Source organism: Chlorocebus sabaeus, chromosome 1 (genome assembly GCF_047675955.1).
Source record: "Chlorocebus sabaeus isolate Y175 chromosome 1, mChlSab1.0.hap1, whole genome shotgun sequence".
Lineage (NCBI taxonomy): Eukaryota > Metazoa > Chordata > Mammalia > Primates > Cercopithecidae > Chlorocebus > Chlorocebus sabaeus.
Window position 1 is genome coordinate 45,055,900 of NC_132904.1, and position 19,977 is coordinate 45,075,876.

General features: G+C 45.4%; 1 protein-coding gene across 7 annotated transcripts in view; it reads right to left on the reverse strand.

The window, feature by feature from the left end:
* NAV2 (neuron navigator 2) overlaps nucleotides 1–19,977 on the reverse strand; it is a 768,177-nt gene that overhangs the window by 332,190 nt on the left and 416,010 nt on the right. The window contains exon 1 of one of the 7 annotated variants that reach the window (XM_073017807.1): nucleotides 16,743–16,932. The exons of the other annotated variants lie outside the window; for them this stretch is intronic. Coding sequence (XP_072873908.1) covers nucleotides 16,743–16,793 — 51 coding nt within the window. The 5' untranslated portion in view covers nucleotides 16,794–16,932. Of the gene's footprint in view, nucleotides 1–16,742; nucleotides 16,933–19,977 lie in introns of those variants that run through there. 7 annotated transcript variants of the gene reach the window in all.

Below are 19,977 nucleotides of genomic sequence, written 5' to 3' on the forward strand. Positions count from 1 at the left end.
CAATGTGACAACGATATATGGACTGTGGGACCCTAACAACAGTTCAGGGAGAGGAGGAACCGTTGCTGGCTTAGGTGGAGTCAGAAGGAACACTCCTTACAACGCCGAGCACAGGCGTTACTTTTCAAAGGACCCTGCTCAAGTCATTTGTCATTCATTCATTTGATGAATATTTATTAGGCCCTACCTTTGAACCAGATATTCTGTGAAGTATCAGGAATTCAGTAGAAAATAATGCAGACATGTCCCTATGTCATGGGGCTTATCTACAAGCTGAGTGAGGCAGATGATAAACAAGTACACATACCCCTAAACGAGGCGATTTTGGTGTGTGATGCACCCTGAAGGAAGTGTGTGGTGGACATGAGGTAGAGACTGAAGTGGACACTGTGGTTGGGGGTCCCAGTGGCCTCTCTGAGGATAAAATGAGAAGGAAGCATCATGTGAAGAGCCAGGTAAGAATATTCTGGAAAAGGAGAACAGCCAAGACAAAGGCCCTGAGGTGGGCGCCTTTGGCTGAGGAAACTTGGGATGATGTCAGGAGGAAGGCAGGGGCCAGATGATACGGGGCACTCCAGGCCAGGACAGGGGGATGGGATTTTATTCTGTGTTTCCTTGGGTAGCCAGGGAAAGGTTAAAACAGGGCACAACACAATCCGATTTAAGTTTTCTATAGGTCACTCTGGCCACCTATAGGGAGAACGAACAGAGAAGCAGGGTTGGGAGCAGAAGCAGGAAGCCCAGGCTACTGGAACAGTCCAGGTGCAAGAGGCCCGGGTCAGGTGACGGCAGCACAGACGGAAGGAAGTGAAGAAAACCAGTTCACAAAGAGTGCTAGTGCTGGGCAAGCTTTGGCACTGAATCAATGCTTCCCCAGTGAATACATTATAACTTGGCTGGAATTTTAGCTGATTTGATTGGCTTTTCTAAATTCCATCATCATAAAAGTTAAGACAATTATATACATATCCAATAACTCTAAATCAGAGGTGGAAAAAAAAGATATCTTCAAACTTGACAATAATCAGCTGTTGTGATACATGCATTGAGACAAATCCAGGGAAGCACCTCTAACCATCCAACCTTTCTTTCTTTTTTTTTTTTTTTGAGACAGAGTGTCACTTATTGCCAGGCTGGAGTGCAATGACGTGATCTCGGCTCACTGCAACTTCTGCCTCCTGGGTTCAAGCAATTCTCCTGCCTCAGCCTCCTGAGTAGCTGGGATTACAGGCTCCCACCACCACGCCCAGCTAATTTTTGTATTTTTAGTAGAGATAGGGTTTCGCCATGTTGGCCAGGCTGGTCTCGAACTCCTGACCTCAGGTGATCCACCCACCTCGGCCTCCCAAAGTGCTGGGATTACAGGCATGAGCCACTGCACCAAGCCTCTTTCTTTCTTTTTCTTCTTTTTTAACGGCTCACTCAAAACTGAGCTGTCAGGCGTTCCCTGTCTTCCACTGCCTTCCCTCCATCCCCCATCCCTCACAACCCAAGTCTCAAAGTTAAGCACCTAAAACCTCCCCCAGAACAAACTGTAACTTCCAAGGAAGAATGTGCTCTGGCATGATGCTTCAGTAAACCCAGAAGGCATGCTGAGATAAGAGTATTAAGGGTACCTATTAATGAAGCCGGAAGTTTCAAATAAAGCAGAAGAGATGTCCCAAAGGGAGACATAAACCAGAGCCTGTATCCAGGCAGAGGCTGAGTGAGTTCTGTAATTGCTGGCAGGTTTGCAGAGAAGGCCTTTGCCTCCTAGCTTCCTCAAAGAGCAGCAGAGTCACAGCAGCCGGGAGGAGTAGAGGTTTTCTCTTTCCATCTGGAAGCCTGAGGTGCATACATTTAGGACACAGATCTTCAGTGGGCTCAGGAAAACCTTTCTCATTTACAGAGAGTGCTCTCCCCTGCAGCAGACCAGGGGGTCAGACTTGGCATGAGGAGCCAATGGGATGGCCAAACCCTTCGGAGGGCAGGAGGAGGGGGCAATGCCCCACTACTTAGAACAAAATCTCCCTGGCAGTGAGAGTTTTGACTTCCAGAAGACATTATGGGAGAAGGGAGAGGCAAAGGGACCCATGACAGGGAGGAATGTCACTGGTACAGAGCTCCTAAAGCCTGGGACCTGGACCCAAGTATATGTGTGTTGGAGAGACATGCAGAAAGGAGGGTCTCCTGTCAGTCTCTACATTTAATCACCTCCCACCACCACTCTGGTATATAAATTGTCATGCATGTATATAAAGGTATATAAACTGTCACACACGTGCACAATAATCACCCTCCTCTCCCCCACCATGCCCAGGACAGTCCTCTCATGGGGGCCCAGCACTGGTGCTGCACAGAGATGGTGGAAGAAACCGAACACTTGCAAAACATCTCCTGCGGCCAGGCACTCTGTTAGCACCTATGCTCACACATGTCTACCATATAGTCCCTCTAAAAATCATCTTAGGTGGAGAGGAATGACTATCTCCATACTAGAGGGGAGTAAATGAAGGCCGAGAGTCATGTAAGCAGTGCTTGGTGAAGCTGAAATTTGAATGAGTCCTGTGCTTTCCCCACACCTAGCTGCCTTCCTCTCCTGCCAGGGTTTCTTCTGGGGAGACTGAGTGCCCGCTCTCTGGATGGTTATGGCCTGAGACTCCAACCCAAACACTCGGCTTGCCCCAAGTGCTTACCAAGCTTGAGAAAGGCAACCAGTCACAGATGTTCTCACATGGAATTAACTCTTTTAGGGAGGAAAGAACTCTGCAGCACCCCAACTCTGCTACCAAGTGTATTTACCAACAGCAATGGGATGAGGTCTCTCTCATGTGCAGATTAAGATGCTCCTTTGAACAGCTCTCAGGCACAGCTTCTTCCTGTCCTGCCAGCATGTGCTCCCCAGGGGCTCCACTCCCCAGGAAAGGAAAGGAACTTGGCGGGCTTGACCTGTTCAGAGGCCCCAGCAGATTGGTGGGTGCAGCACAAGGGGCGGGCTGGATAGGGAAGGGGAGGAGCTCAAAGATGCGGTTCCAACGCCGTGCCCTCTTGCCATTTGGCAGCTGGTGAGGTGGTAATGGTTAACCTGGGAAGGTGCTTCATCCTCCTCTGCTGTCCTTGATGTGAGTGATGTCCACTTGGGCAGGACTTGTCTGCAACCAGGGCCTGGCACAGTTCCTGGCCGAGAATGGTTAAGGGTATAGTTTTCAAGCCAGATTTTTCTGAGTTTGAAATTGTGGCTCTCCCTCTTACTAATGAACTCTGGGTAAATTATCATCTTCTGAGACTTAGTTTCCTTATCTATCATATTAGGCTAACAATAGTACTTACTTCATAGGGACTGTTGTGCAGATAAATTATACAATATGTGTAAAGCACAGAACGGTGATTGCCACCTAGCAAGTGCCCAATAAATGCTAACAAATTAAAAAAAAAAAACATGCAATACTCTTTTTAAGTGAAAAGTAATTGAAGCTGCAGGTCTTCCCTGGAAGTGGCAGCAGATCCAGCCCTAATATTCCTCCCTTTTGCAAACAGAAAGGAACAACTGTTAGCGTCGACTTGGTGTTGCGTGATGTACTGGTTGCCTCACACCTTGGGGGGCAGTAAAGGACGTGACCGTTTACTCACAGCCTACTATACAGGCAGGTAGGTGCCTCATACACATAATCTCTAATCTGTTAACAATTCTGGTGAACCAGAGTTATTCCTACAGAGGAGGAGTCATAGGCTCAAAGATATCAAATAACTTGTCCTGGGTCACACAGCAAACAAGCAGCAGCTTCACAACAATGAAAGCAACATTTACACAGCCCTTACGCTGTGTAAGGAATTGCTGAGCCCTTTCTGTGCTTACTGCACTACCCTGTCTCTAAGAACAAACACTCTTCTAATAAGAGACAACTGTGTTGGAAAAAAATACGCCCTGGGCTGGAAGTCAGAGATTTTGGGCTGTGACCTTAAGCAAATCACTTTCCCTCTCTGGATGTCAGTTGGCCCAAGTATAAAAGGATTGGTTTGGACTACAACTCTGTCTTGAAAACTTGCAGTTCTAACAGTATATGGTTCTCTGAATTGGGCTTTCCTCCTTCTAGAGGAAGACCAGGAAATCCAGGAAAATGTGGGCTGAGGTTACTGACAAGGCCCTTCCTCAAACGGCCAAAGCACGTTTAATGGAAGAGAGAGCATGCAACCGGTTGCATGAGAGCCGCCCACAAGTGAGCATCTGAGGCTGGGAAATCCTGGGCAATTTACCAGGCCCTTGTTTTTCCCCCCTTGGCAAAGAGAGGGAAATAACTTGCCTTAGCGGGTTGCTTTGAGGTCATAAAAATGGTCATAAAGCATTTTCCCAGATTCAAAGTCCGGGTTTCAAAATGCTCTTGAACTCAGCCATGAGAAGGGTAATCAGAGAAGAAGTCAGGACTTTGCAGGATTCCCAGAAAGCAGTCTGAGAATGTAAAAAATCTTCATTACTTCTCCATGCTTCTTATAGCTGAGTCTGGTCCAGAAAGGGGGAGGAAGCCCCAGCACTAATTCAAAACAACTACAAAGATATTCAAAACAACTACAAAGATACTCAAAACAGTGCCATGCTATTTAGCACAATTATATTTTATCCTGTTCTCCAAAGTCACCTCTTCCATTGGACAATAAATTCTCACAGGATATGAAATTTGTCTGTCTCTAATCAAGACCTGCTGACTGATTTCATTTTCACGATAAGACCTGAATATACCTTCTCTGTACACCAACCAGTCTAATTCTCTTCTCTTTTTCCTAAGTGCTTTGATTCAAGTCAACAAATGTTTACTGAATATGTACTATGGGCCATGCAGTATGCCATGTATGCATTCCAGTTACTTCTATAAGCTACAATAACAATAACGGCCAAAAATAGCATCAGTCTCTTAGACTTGGGGGTGGAAGAGGAGAATCAAACCTTACCTCCCTGAAAGTTTGAGAAGGTCAAAGGATGGATCTTGGGATTTTGATTACTTGCTTAAAATCTGTTTATTTTCATTATTTAGCATTCATTAAGTATTACATAAGTATGAACCGTTCATCCATTCAACAGTGATGTCTTGGGCATCTACTCTTTAGTAGGCAGCTTACTAACAGTACTGAGAAGCTAAAGAAGAAAACTAGCTTCTTACTGATTTTATTGGAAGAATAATTCCAGAGGTTTGCTGTTACCAATTTTAAACTAGAGAAATGGTATCTCTCTTCCTCAAGAAAGAGGAAGAGATTCATTTGTTGATTTAGTCAAATAAATGAATATTTACTGAGCACCTATCTTATGCCTGGCAGTGGGGCTGCATGAAAAGCATTGCAGCAGGATTCTTGCCCTCACAAGAGCCAGCAATATTTCAAGAAGACAGCCAGTTACTAACCGGGATAGCTGTTATGAAGGGATAAAATGAGGGACTCAGATTTTGCAGGGGGTACCTACATGAGACAGAGGGATCAGGGAAGGTCTTTATGAAGGAGCTCCACTTAGGTACAGTCCTGAGGGATAAGAGCCAGTCAAGTAAAAAGAAGAGAGAAGAGCATTCCAGGGCAAGGGAATGCCATCAGCAAACTCCCCCAAGTGAGAATGAGCTTGGTGAGTTCAAGGAACCAGAGGAAGAATGGTGCAGCTGGGGCCTGGTGAGCAACCAAAGGAGGTACCAGAGAGAGGAAAGGGAGCAGACTGACATGTGCTTAAAGCAGCAGACTGGCACAGTGACATTTCTTTTTTGACACCTCTCTGGTGCTATATGGAGAACAAACTGGAAGCAGGCAACAGTGAAACTACGAGACCAGTTAGGAGATTATGCCAGTTTTCTACGTGAATGGTGAAGGTATCCTCATCTAGGAAAAGAGAAGTCGTTGGACTTTAGATCTATTGGGGAGGTTCAAACAGAAGTATTTGCTATTAGAATGAAGGAATGCAGAACAGGAGGACTCAAGGATGATGCCTCAAGCTCTGGCTTGTGTAGCTGGTTAAGCAGTGGGACCATGTACTACAGTGGTTCTCAACCAGCAGCAATTTCACCCCCTTGGGGACATCTGGAAACTTCTGGAGACATTTTTGATTGTCATGACTGAGGGTTGCTACTAAACATTTTAGAATGGGTAGAAGCCAGAGATGCTGCTAAACATCCTGCAGTACACAAAAGAGCCCCCTATAACAAATGGTCATCTGGCCCCAACTGTCAAAAGTGCTGAGGCTGAGAAATCCCGACTTTCAGAAGTGGGAAGACTGAGGTGGGGGAAAGTTTGAGGGGTTACTTAGCTGTACATCTGGGACATATTACATTTGAAATAGTCATGCTAAATTGGACTTGGAACCACACTGCTTAGAATGGAGAAAGTAACATGTGGGACTGCCATCTAGGTTCTTTCGAACAGGAGAGAGTGCATGTGCTCTCTCTGAGCCAGGAAAAGCTAGCTACTCATGAGCCTCTCCTGCTAGCTAAATTATGAAAGAAATTTCATAAAATCAAGAAAGTATGGCTCTTTACACTTGCTAGTCACCTTATTTATGACCCTCCCTTTCTCCCACTCTAAATTTTGCCTATTCTTTCAGCCCAGCTCCAAGTCCTAGATTTGGGAGGCTTCCCGAAGGACAACCATCCTTCCTGCGTCTGAATTCAGAGGAGGTGACTTTTCCAGCACCTCTCTAAGTTTACTATCATGCTATCACATACACACCTCTTAAAGATATCTGACATACCTGTGAGAAAAGGACTCCACCAATCTTCCAGATAGAGAAATGGAAGCTCAGACAAATTAAACAACTTGCCCAGGGTCACAATGATTTGCACCAAGTTCTTTTTGTTTCTAAAATCAATGCATCACACAAGTGGCTGCCCTCTGATCTCCAACAGTGCTTAATCTACAACCTTTGGATGATTTCTACATCCTGCTTTAGAATGTAGTACTCTACCCAGTGCAGTGGTTCACATCTGTAATCCCAACACTTTGGAAGGCTGAGGCAGAAGGATCCCTTTTCCCCAGGAATTCAAGACCAGCCCAAGCAACATGCTGAGATCCAAAAAAAAAAAAAAAAGATAAAATAAAAATTATCCAGACGTATTGGTGTGTACCTATAGTCTCAGGAACTCAGGAGGCTGAGGCATGAGGATCCCCTGAGCGCAGGAGTTTGAGATTGCAGTGAGATATGATGGTGCCACTGCACTCCAGCCTAGGTGTCAGAACAAGACATTATCTCAAAATAAATAAATAAATAAATAAATGCAGCAATCTGGCATCCAGAGTGGCTATCATACAGTTCTTCTTCTTCTTCTTTTTTTGTTTATAACTTTTTAAACAATATGGGGTCTTGTTATGTTGTCCAGGCAGGAGTTCAGTGGCTATTTACAGGCACAAATATAGCACACAACAGCCTTCAACTCCTTGGCCTCAAAACATCCTCAGCACCTACCCCTCTCCACTGCCCCAGTAGCTGAGGCTACAGGTGCACGCTACCACACCCAGCTTAGCACACAGTTCTTGCTGGGTAATTTGTAGAAGTGCTTTCCCTCTAGTCCAGCCTCCCTAGCCAGTATGTTGTAAACTGGACAGCAGGGAGCTATGTAGGGAAGGAAGGGAACTCCTCCCCTTTTCCCTCTCTCCCAGGTTCCCACTTGGATTCCCCAAAGAAAGCTCCATCAGTATTTCTGGCTTCCTTCTCCACACCCAAGTCACTCTACCACAGGAGAAGCTGTATCTAATCTGACCTGGCAAAAATCAGTACTCTTATGGGGCCCCAACTTACCGGTGGGGTGACTGTGTTTAAAGGCACAGATGAAGCTGTATGCAATCTCAATGACCTCATAGTAAACAACCCCACATTTTATGTGATTCAACTTTGCATTATGTTGAAACACTGAAATGGTAACTGTAGCATTGTTCCATTAATTGAACACTTAGTGTGTGCCAGGAGTTGTGCTGTTTCTGGGGATACAATAATGATGGAGACTAAAGTGCTGATCTCCCAGTGCTAATGCTATAGCAGGTGTCTGCAGAGGGTCAAGATAAGCTAAGAGTAAGGTGGTGGCATGGAATAGTAGACTCTAACCACAACTGCCACTGTGAAGACGTAATAGGCTTAGCAGCTGAAACATCCTGGAACTGCACTGTAGATGGCTTTGAAATGCCAATTGCCTCTTTGAAGAAGTCTATTTCAATTGTACATTAATCTCCACATTTTTATAATCTAAAACACTTCTGGGAATTAAGTAAGGAAGATAATGCAATAAACTCCAAATTCCTAACTCTGCCCTTTTATTCTTTTTTGACCAACTTGGCTATCTAAGAAGGTCTATGAACAGAAACTTTTCCCTGCTTGCCTGGTGTAAGGTAGGTGTGCAGTCATCCTTACTGAGTGATAAGCATCTTGGGAAGGAGAAAGGGCAGAAAGCATGTAGCATGTATTCAGGAAACATAATATAAAAGAAACCTTTTTGTTCCCAAGTTGTCTGGGGTTGGAAATCTATTTATTCAAATAAGGGTCCCCTTAAGCCAAAATACACTTAAATCTGGAATAGTACCTAACAAGAGAGAGTGAGACAACTTCTAAGGACTGAAAACTACCATGCCTATAGCTCCCACTCCTCCCATACAGTGGCCAGACATTACTCCTTGGATAGAACATTTACTACTGCAGTTAGTACTTCAAAAAAAAAAAAAAAAAAAAAAAAAAAGCCAACTGACGCAATAAACTCAGCTCATTGAATTTCAAAACATGAACTCATTGCTATCTCAGGAAATATCACCTTACTCTTTACATTAAATGTTATCCCAAGTCTAGGAGGCATTCAACATTGAGAAAGTAATATACTTTAGTTGGCTTCTCCAGGCTCGAGTTTCACCAAAACAAGTTTCATGCAAAGATTAGCCAAGTGCCAGGTAATGGGATATGGCAGGGTTACGTCATCTGTGGCCCATTTCCAAAGAAACATGGCTTTTCCAGGTGGAATTCTAAGTGCTCTCTCTTCTCACTCTTTAGAGTCTTTGCTTCACCCATCAGCAGGATGGTTAAGGACAGATGCATTGAAACAGGCTGCAGGCCATGAGGCCCTGGGCAAGTCATTTCAGCTCTCTGGGTCCTTCCTTCCTCTACTGTGAAGTAGATCGTACCGGGCCACTTGTCATGGGGCCTTTTCTTGAACTAACATTCCAAGATTCTTAGTCCTGGACTCTACTTTCCAAACTCTTCCTGTGGCTGCCCCAGCATGAAGTCCCCTACCCGATCGGTAAAATGTAAACACTGTGTGAGTCTTACATTCTGTAAAAATGAATGGAGGCAACTACTTGGAAGATCAAGTCGGCTCATCTCCCAAGTCCACTGCTCAGGTAAATTTCCAACCCTAACATTAATCCACCTTGAATATCCTCAACCCCTTCCCAAGCACAGAGATATGAAAAAGAGTGATTCTTGCTGTTGATCTGATGATGATGATGATGATGAGTTTCTGTTGACTGTTTATGAGGTGTCAGGTCCTGTACTGAGTGCTTTACTTGCATTATCTCATTTAATTCTCACAAAATCCCCATTAGATGTGCATAATAAATGAGGAAACTGAGCTACAAAGAGGTTAAATGATTATTCCAAGCTCTCACAGACAGTGGTGGAACCCGGGATTTGAATATAGGTCTGCCTGACAGCATACTATCTCTCACACTTGGAGTGATTAAGTGCAACTATAAGTGCAACTTACTCTGCCCGAGACAGGACCAACTTACAACTGCATCTCAATTATCAAAGGGAATGCAATTATCATTACTACTCCCTTTCACTCTCAGAAGTATCTTGGTTTGCATCATAAACTATATAGTCACCTGGTATAATGCCTGAGGAGTGTCAATAATAATAATAATAATTACTATTATTATTACACAATATTCATGTCACTTTTGCAATAAAGCCCCTCTTTTTCTTTTTCTTTTTCTTTCTTTTTTTTTTTGAGATGGAGTTTTGCTCTTGTTGCCTAGGCTGGAGTGCAATGGCGCCATCTCGGCTCACCGCAACCTTCGCCTCCTGGGTTCAAGTGGTTCTCCTGCCTCAGCCTCCTGGGTAGCTGGGATTACAGGCATGCACCACCATGCCCAGCTAATTTTGTATTTTTAGTAGAAATGAGGTTTCTCCATGTTGGTCAGGCTGGTCTTGAACTCTCGACCTCAGGTGATCTGCCCACCTCAGCCTCCCAAAGTGCTGCGATTACAGGCGTGAGCCACCACGCCCAGCCAATAAAGCCCCTCTTAACCATCCTACATTAGAGGTAACCTCCACCATTCCTCCCTATCTTTCTCACCCTGCTATATTTTTCTTAATATAATAGCATTCATCACCATAAAAAGTAACATGTTTTGCTTATCATCTCTTTCTTCCAGTAAAATATAGGTACAAAACTTTTTTGTTTACTCATGTATTTCCTAGTTCCTAGAAGATGTTTCATAAATGTGTTAGATGAATTAAGGTAACATCATAATCATCATCATTATAACAATGGCTAACATTTATTGAGCATTTACTATGTGCTTGGATGCTGCTCTAAATACATGTATCTTATCAAACAACCCTAACAATCTTGAATTTGGAATGATTATCATCATAATTTTACAGATGAAGAAACTGGGGCTTAGAGAAATAAAGCAATATTCTCCCCAGGTCACGCAGATCATTGGCAGATCTAGGAGGGAAGGGAGGTTGACTGTCCCCAGTATCTATGCATGAAGCCACTGTTCAAAGTCTGATAGCAAAGGTACCACATCCACCAGCAGCTCAAGGATTTAGAGAATCAGAGGAGGGTTCACACTACTGCCTGTCAGGGTTTAAAAGCCCTCCCTTTTAAGAAGTCAGGGAGAGTTTCTTTAAAAAGGGGGACGCAATATGAGTTTCAAAGGATGGGGTGATAATATGGAGAGATGGAAGAAGCGTGAAACTGGAAAATCACCGGGCCAAACACGCTGATTGGAACTAACAGCTTCTACGTGGAAGCTCTGCTGAAGAAGACCTAAAACACTGCTAAGTGTGTTAGGAGTTGGACTTCATCCACCAGTGGACTGGATCCCACAAAGATTGGAACGAGAAATCAGTAGTCTTGAATCCTGAAACTTCACATCAGGAACAATGCCAGAAAAATAGGCAAAGCTACAGCTATGAAACAAAACTCGCCCCTGGACCCTCTACAGACATATACACGTTCTTAAGCCCAGGAAACATACTGGAGCTGGTAAATCCCACTTAAAGTGCCTTGCTTTCTTATAGATTCATTTTTGCCACAGGTCCTATCATGCTCCCGGTGAGCACACAGCTCATCTCTCACTATGACAAAGATAATGTACAATGCAGGTGCTTACCCTTCTCCCACTCCACAGTGTTACAACCAGACATATTATTTTTGGTCACAAGGGCAATCCTCTACTACATCCTAGCCCACCCAAATATCTCCATCACACCTTCTTGTTACCCTGTTTAAACAGTATCTGTCAACTCGTTCTAACCCTTCACTCTAACACCCATTCTTAGTGGGAGGTCAGGCTCTTCCACTGCCTTTCCGCCTCCCTGGCTGCTGCTCTTATATCAGAGCCAGCATTTCTGTAACAATCTCTGAATCAAAAAGAACAACCCTTGGGAATAGCACCTGAGTCACCCAGCCCAAAACTCTGGGCTGGCAGCTGGATAGATGATGGCAGCCTGGTCCATGTGTCCTGGAGAGTCTTAGCGACCCTGAAGAAAAGCTTAGCCACATGCCTTCTGGGTGGTTGGCATTATATTACAGGAGCCAGAAACAAAACAATTTTTTTTCCTGGCTTCACACAAAAACAATTGCATAAGTAATGTAAGCACTGGCAGGTCACCAAAGGGACCCATTATAAATCTCTACTTCTCTATTAACACACAAATGAAAGAAAATGTGTTACCTCAAAATGTCATTAAGAGGAAGTCACTTACTGATTTCAGAGGCTTTCTCTCCTCTCCTCCCAATATTCCCTTCTTTATATTCCTAGTAACTAACCAAAGTCAAAACCTTCCTCACATGCTTTGGTTTCAATTCAGAAAAGTACATCAAGGCTATGATGGTTCATTACCCATAGTTGAAATGCATATGGAAATATTCCTGTATATTCCAACCTGCTTTCTCAAGGAAAGAATGGAATTTCTTGCCCTTGAGATTTTGGGGAATTAGTAGAAAATGGACATGATTTCAGTACCTGGGAGATGGTCAAATCTATGCCAGTTACAATTAGTGGAAAGCAGGGGAAAGTCCTAGAAGTCCCTAAGAGTGGAAATGACTGTTATTTTCTAGCCGAAGGTGGTAAAATGCTTTCATGTGAGTGTTAACGAGCTTTAGTTAGGAAAAAAACCAGAAGTTGTTAAGATGAGAATCAGTCTATACATGTAAAGAGCTGAAGCAAGCTGATGGATGTGTTAATTAGTTTGATAGTGGGAATCATTTCATAATGTACGCATATATCAAATCATCACATTGTACAGCTTAAATATATACAATTTTTATTTGGCAATTAAGCCTCCATAAAGTTAGGGATTAAAAAAAAAAGCTAAAGGAGCATTTGTCTTATAAACCCAGCACCTGGAAGCCCAGGAGCTCTGCAGGGTGCACAGCATCCTGGCCTTTGGGAGGGAGCAATATAACTACAGGGAGGCAGACAGAGCCCTTTAACCCACTGACCTCTTTTAATCTGCTTGTTAGCCAGGCTGCGGACAGGCCCAGGGGGTCTTTGACCAATGCCTCTCTGGGGAAAGGTCAAAGGTCTGGGGCACATTCCCTCATTATCATTATTCTCAATTATTCTTCATACAGAGCCATGTTCTCCTTCATTTTGAGGAAGAGCCCCCATAAGTGTTTTCCAAGACGCTGAAGGGAGATGACTCAACCCATCCCCACTTTCTTCTCCACCTCCCTCCCAGGATGTCCCTGATCAAAGGGGCTAAGAGGGGATTGCAGTGAACAGAGAGGCCCCTCACAGAGAGAACTGCAGCAGTGAGCACAGGCGTCTATACTGCACACTCACGCAGACCCACCTCAGCAGCAGGCTCTGCAGTGCACTAGGAGGCATCCAGGGTATCTGATACAGCAGTTCAAGGCACAGCCTTTGCCATCAGACAAAGCAGCCCTTCTAAAGTTACTAGCTCTGGAATCTTAGGCAAGTCATTTAACTCTCTGAGCCTTAATTTCCTTATCTGAATAATGGAGATAATAACAGTTTTTATTTCAGAGGATTGTAGAGAAGACGAAATAGAATCATGCACATAAAGCTCAAAGTAAAGGTTCAACACATTAGCTATTAATATGATTTTAGCAGTAATTTAAAAAAATCTTTCCTTGATGATAAATGTAACATATGAGCGTTGTACAAAATTTAGAAAATGAGGAAAAGTATAGACAAAAAATAAAAAATAAGCCAAAACAACAACAACAACAAAACTAGTCCTAGTAACTTCCCCCACAAGAGCTTGGCACTGTTAACTTTTGGGAATGTTTCTGTTGAGTCTTTTCTCTGTGCGTGGAGAAATGCACACACTACTGGTTCATCTTGTCAACATAAGAGCAACCATTCACTGCCCAATAACTAACTGCAGAACCCTGAGCTCAAATCTGGATACATTTTTTCCCCAATTTTTACTGTAATTCTGTGAGGTGCTACAGTCTCCACTTACAATGAGAAAACCAAAGGTCAAACAGGTGAAGCAAGTGGCCCGTGTCACAGGGCAGTGGCTCCTGTGCAGAGCTCTGGCTGCAGGTCTCTCTGACTGGACTACCCGCACTCCGTGTATTAGCACAGGCTGCCAGAGGGGCCTCTCTCAGTGCCTTTCCTCTTGCCATTCTTGGGCTCTACCACTCCTCAAATAATACCAGCTGCTCCAGAAGTGGCCTTATTGTTTCTCCTTGCTCTGCCTAAGTCCAAAGAATCTAAAAGAAGGGAACTGGGGTGGGGAGGGAAGGTGGTAAGAATGTCAGAACCACCCACGGTATGCTCTGTGGCTGTGCCCCAAGCTTATCCCCTCCCAGTGGGTGCTTTGGGCCTGGGCAGTCACCTCCTCTCACTTTCATCAAAGGCCTGTGACCCTGTCAGATGGGATTTGGACAGATGTAGGATCTACCAGCTACTGCCTTCTCTCCTAGGTGGGCAGGTGCATTTCTGACATTCCCTTGCAGAGATAACATATAAAGATGCAAGTTTTGCCTCTAATTACTCTGGGCCTTATTTTTGATCCAATTAGCCTTAAAATAGAACATGAAACAAGACCTTTAATTCTACTATTCAAACAAAACAATGAATTTTCAAGCTGTGGGTTAACTGATTTCATGTTTATTGAAGTGCATCAATGATAAAAGTTCAAGCACCCACCTCTGGCCCCAGGCCCCATTCTGGAGCAGTTATTCACACACAATTGACTTCCAAGATGTTCCCATGGAGGTCCTTCCTGCTGAGGGCCACTAATGATTCAAAGGTAAGAAAGGTTTGTTTTCCCAGAGCCCAGAGCCCATAAGAAGAACAACCATTCACCCAACAGTACAACGTAGAGTGGGGACAGAGATTATGTCTCATTTACCATGGAAGAAAATAATGATAGTTTCCATTTAATAGACAAACATGCTTCAGACTCTATGCTGGATCATGTTCCTATGTCATTTCATCTTTTCACAACCTGGGGAAAGAGAGTTGTAAAACAGCCTTTTGCAAAACAGGAAAACTGATTCAGGAATTAGTAAGTGGCAAGGCTGGAATTCAAAGCAAGAATCATCTGCAAGCAAAATATTTCATGATGAACACAGGCACCAAGGCTGTGCTCTACACAAAATACACAACAAATAAAGGGTAAATTGATCAATCAATAAGCGCATGAACAAAAAACAAACTAATGATATTTCAGCTAATGATGTATCAATGGTTCCTAGCATTCACAGAAAAGCTGAGGCTCATCATTGAGGATATCTGAGGCTATCTGGATGCCAAGACCCAGTCATGCCTCTTCCTGCCTGGGCTCTGGGGCAGTGGGATACACGGGACAGAAACTGCTACATCCTCAGGGCTTCCCAGTTGCTTGAGCTCCTCTAGCCCCTCCTTCACCTCATGGGGAAAGGGTACTTTGGTGGACCATAACTACCTTGGGTGGTCCTCACAGTTAATTTGAAAAGTGAGACAGGTCTAAAGATTCAGACAGACCCAATAAAGGCTGACCTCTGACCCGGGTTGAGGAAAGCTCCCTCCATAGACTAAATGGGCAGCAATATCGGAGTGGAGAAGACATCCCAGTCCTTACCACGGCCACCTGCCACCAAGCTCCAGAAGCCATCCCCTGGGAGGCTCCACGTTTTCCCTGCCTGGCAAATCATTCTTTTTCTTCTTTTTAAGAAAGCATTTAGGTTTGGCAACCTGACCCTATGCAGTTCAGATCAGAACCCAGCTTTCCTATGCTGCCTGTTAGAGTGGCATCTCAGGTATGGCTTGGAGAGAAATTATGTGAAACTCTGGCCTCTTCCACAGCAGTCTGGTTGGAGAAAGATTCCAGGAAAGGATTAGGGAGCTGGAATCATGACATAGTATAGCAAAGGTGCATAACGTCTGCTAATGTTACAGCACATTAAACGAAGTTGTAAAATAGTAGCTTAAAGTTAGGCAGGCCAAACATAACACAAGAAGTATGAAAAGCAAGGTGCCATTTTTCCAACAAATAAGTTCATTATATGAAGACCTAGCTTTGGTTGATCTAGCATCTTGGTATCCAATGCAGCTGTTGTGACTTTCTCTCTCTCTCTCTCTCTCTTTTTTTTTGGTAGCATCTTTAAAGACCTCACACCAGCAAGTATACATTCCAGTTTATTAATCACACCTATTTCTTATTGAGTCCTTTTTATATGCCAGGCAATCTACAAATACGATTTCTTATCCAGGCACTAGTTCTACCAGGTGGGAACTTGCCCCATTTTACTGAGAAGGAAACTGACATCCAAGGGGGTTAACCGACTTGGCCACAGCACTGGCTGACTTTAATGGGGGAATTATGGTCTCCGCCAGTTGAAACTATCCGATAAAAAAACAATTCACAAAAGCAAAACCCAGAGATTTCCGATCACATTTCCTCTTTGGGATGGAGAAACAACTCAGGCTTCTTTGGGCAGCAAGGAAAATCCTGCTATTCTCAGCTCTCCCGGGAGTGATAGGCGGTTATTTTTGAAAACGGAGGAGGGAAAAAGTACCTGCACCCTGGATGGTTCTTTGCAAGCTTGAAAGAGAACTAAGGCATTGTGAGAGGCGGGAGGATGCAGGGCATACTCACTCACTTGGGGCTCATGTATTCCCCACAGACAAGCCAAACCGCAATAGAGATCAATAGCCATGTGCACCCCAAAGTATCAAGACACAATGAGGTCTCGGGGAAGGCGGACCACGCTGTCCCGGGACAGACTGTGAGGGCGCAGACCTGCTCGTAGGAGACAATCCCAGCGTGTGCAACCCAAGAGAGCTCCAGGAATTCGTAGGTGGAAGGGACGGAGAGATAATGCAGCCCAGTCCCACCCCCCTTCAATGACTCACAACCACAGACATACACACATCGACTTTCCTGGTTTAAACACACACACCTCCCCTGAGATCTAGCTTCAAAACAATAAGGGAAATACCAAGTGCGGAATGCATTTCAGGGGCTTTCCACCATCCGGGCCAGTTCCTAAAGGGGATGGGGGGTGGGGTGGGGGATTAAAAAGTAGAGCAGCGCCCAGGGGGTGCGGTCTGCAATCCACCCTTACCAGCTTCATGGTGGTGTTATTCTGTTCCCAGCGCCACAGCATCACGCTCATCTTACTTCAGGGCGAGGAAGGAATGGGCAGAGGAAAAAGGAGGAGGGGGAAAAAAAAAAAGCCGAAGCACCTGCCCGCGCGCCCGGCAGGTCTGGCCGTCCAGTCCCGGGTCTCTTGGCCGCGGCCCCTCCAGGCATCCCCGGCGCCCGCGGCCGCCTCGCCCCCGCCCCGGGGCCGCTGCTGCGCGCGGGGACCCTACCCTGGAGCCCGGCGCCCGCCCGCGCTGCCCGGCTCTCGTGCCTCCCTCGCTCGCTCCCCGCCGGCCTCCCCGCCTCCGCCAAATCAAACAACTCCCCCTGTGTCCAAGCGCCCGCTCTTCGCAGCGCGGAGGCCGCTGGGGCCGCGGCGGCCGGGGGCGGAGGGGGGGGTCGGAGGCTGGTGAGATCCCCGCCCCCTAGCTGGCCTGCGGGGCGCTTCGCGTGGCCCCTGGCGCTTCAGTGGGCCGTTCGCCACTGCCGCGGGTGGGCGTGAAGGGGGAAAGATGGTCGGAGTTGGTGGGAGGATACTTAACTATTTCGGGGAGGGCGTGGGTAGTAGGGAGAGCCTTGGGCAGAAGATGGGTAGGGGTGAGGCAGGGGGAAGGGGCTGTGGAGCGCAGTTCGTGGCTCCCGGGTCCCCATGGGTTCTTAGCCCAGACATCAGCCAGCGCCTCACTATGCGCGCTCATCTCCATCTGCATTTTCTTTCTGCACCGAACTCACGCAAGTTGGCAGAGCCACCTCCCCCTGGAGCAGCTGGAACTATGGCAGCAGGATGGATGCATTTCTGACCCCCGCAACCCTAATCTCTCTCTCTCTCTCTCTCTCTCTCTCACACACACACACACACACACACACACACACCGCCCCAGCCCACACGCTGCGTCCCCAGCAACATTTATTTCCTGCCACGTGAAGGACAGAGTTTGGGTATTTCCAAACACACCTGGTCTGGCCGCTGCTGGAGAAAGGCCATTCAAGGCCCTCTGGAGAGGAGGAGGGGTCAGGCAGCGACAGAGGAGGCAGCCTGTGGCCTTTGTTTCCTCTTCTGCCTGCTCCACCTGCCACAGGCCCCAGGTGCCTTCCTTTGAGGACTGGGATCTCCCCACCTTTCTGCCCAACTCTTGTCCTGGGTCCAGCCTCCTCTTATCTGGCAGTGACCCTCCAGGGGTCCCCAGCAACTTTCGGTATCCTGAAAAGGCTCAAGAATCCTTCAGCTCCCCAAGGAAAGATGGCACTATCCACCCAGACCTTGGAGCTTGTTTCTGATTTGGGCAACCATGACATCCTAGGATGGGAATCCTGGCTCTCCCCGACTGGTAGAGAGTTATAATGAGAGTTATCATGGATTGCCTTATTATGTATTCATTTCCGTAGTCAAAACTGTTCATAATGAGGAAAGGTGATAAAATTGGTCCTAATCTTTTTCATCCTAATCTTTAAAACATGCCAATTAGATCAACCTGTCACCCTACCTGAACCTTTCAGGACTTGATTTCCTTTCAGAGTTTAAAAATCCCAGCTCTCTTCTATGACCTGCAACGTGGTCTCCCAACCTCTGTCCCTGGCCCGCTATGTTGCAGCAACAGTGGCCATCTTTCCTTTTCTCAAACACATCCAAATCATTCCTACCTCAGGACCTCTGCACATGATAGTCCCTCTCCCTGGAGCACTGTTTCCCCCAGACTTGTCCATGGTCTCGTGTCTAATGTCACCTCTTCAGGGGGACTTCTGACTCCTAATGTCGAACCTTTTCATTCCCACACTCTCTTCCACTCCATTACTGTTGTCTCGTCGCCATTGTTTTGCCTCTCAGTTAACTTAGCTAACCTGTATTCTTGTTTCTTTTCTCCCTTGTCCCACTAGACTACAAATTCCAACAACCTTTTCTGTTTTGTTTCCCTGCTGTTCCCCAGTGCCCAGAACAGTGTGTGGCCCATAGTGGGAGCTCAGTAAATGTTTCCCAAATGAAAGACTGTTGATGATTGTCCTAGCGTAAGTCCATGCAGCTTCCTCTACAGCTAGAACTGAGCCAGACCCAGGCAGCAGATTCCACATCCTGCCTTGGGCCCTAACTTAGACTGAATGACTACAAGAGGCCCTTCTATGTACATCTCTACACGTATTTCTGAAGAATGAAACAGAGGCAGCAATATTTGCTGTCTCAAGGGAAGGGGCACAGGCTAGGACAACATATCAGAAATGAGAGAGCATATGTCATTTGAAAAAGCATATTCTGTATTAAAATATATTTATATATTTGGAAAACAAATCCTAAAATAACGTGTTTTTTTTTCCCCAAAAATAAAGCTTGACAAATCTTATTGGCTAAGAGAGCAAAACACAAGATATCTCTATCACAGTTTTTTAAAGCCAAGAGTTCCTTGGAGTTGAGTGGGTGGAAGAAGAATCCAAAATCCTGATTGTGTGAAAATGCTGCAAGATCAGGGATTTATACATTTTCTGGGAAAACATCATTAGGTTCATTATACTTTCTAGGATAGCCACAACATTTATGAACTATACATCTGCAGAAAGTCATTGAATGAGCACCTAGTTTTCAATCTTTGCTGGAAAAAGGTGAAAAACTACTACTCATGGTACAAGGAGAGATGGGAAGGTGTGGAGGGAGATACAGAATGTACCAGCCTCAGCTTTAATTAAAGACAATAAAGCCTGTGACCTTTCCCTTCAGATCTTGCACACCTTAGGTCATAGGTATTCTAGCTCATTTAGCAAACACTCCTTGAGCATCTACCATGATGCATTTACCCAGCTTTACCCAGCTTTGCCCAGTGTTGAGAGTCAGGGAGGATTCCTTGTCTGGGGTATGTGTCTGTGTGTGTGTCCCTACCATGCACACACACAGTCTAGTAAGAAAATGGACAAATACACCAACAGTTGCAATGTAATGCAACAGGTGCTACAAAAGAGGGCTGTATAGTGTACAGCTGGGTCATAAAGAAAAAAACTGGCTGAGTGCAGTAGCTCACACCTGTAATACTAGCACTTTGGGAGGCCAAGGTGTGAGGATTGCTGAGTCTAGGAGTTCAAGACCAGACTGAACAACATAGTGAGACCTTGTCTAGACATAAAATTTAAAAAATTAGCCAGGTGTGACTGTACATGCCTTAGTCCCAGCTACTTGGAAGGCTAAGGTGGGAGGATCATTTGTGCCCAGGAGTTTGAGGCTACAATGAGCTACG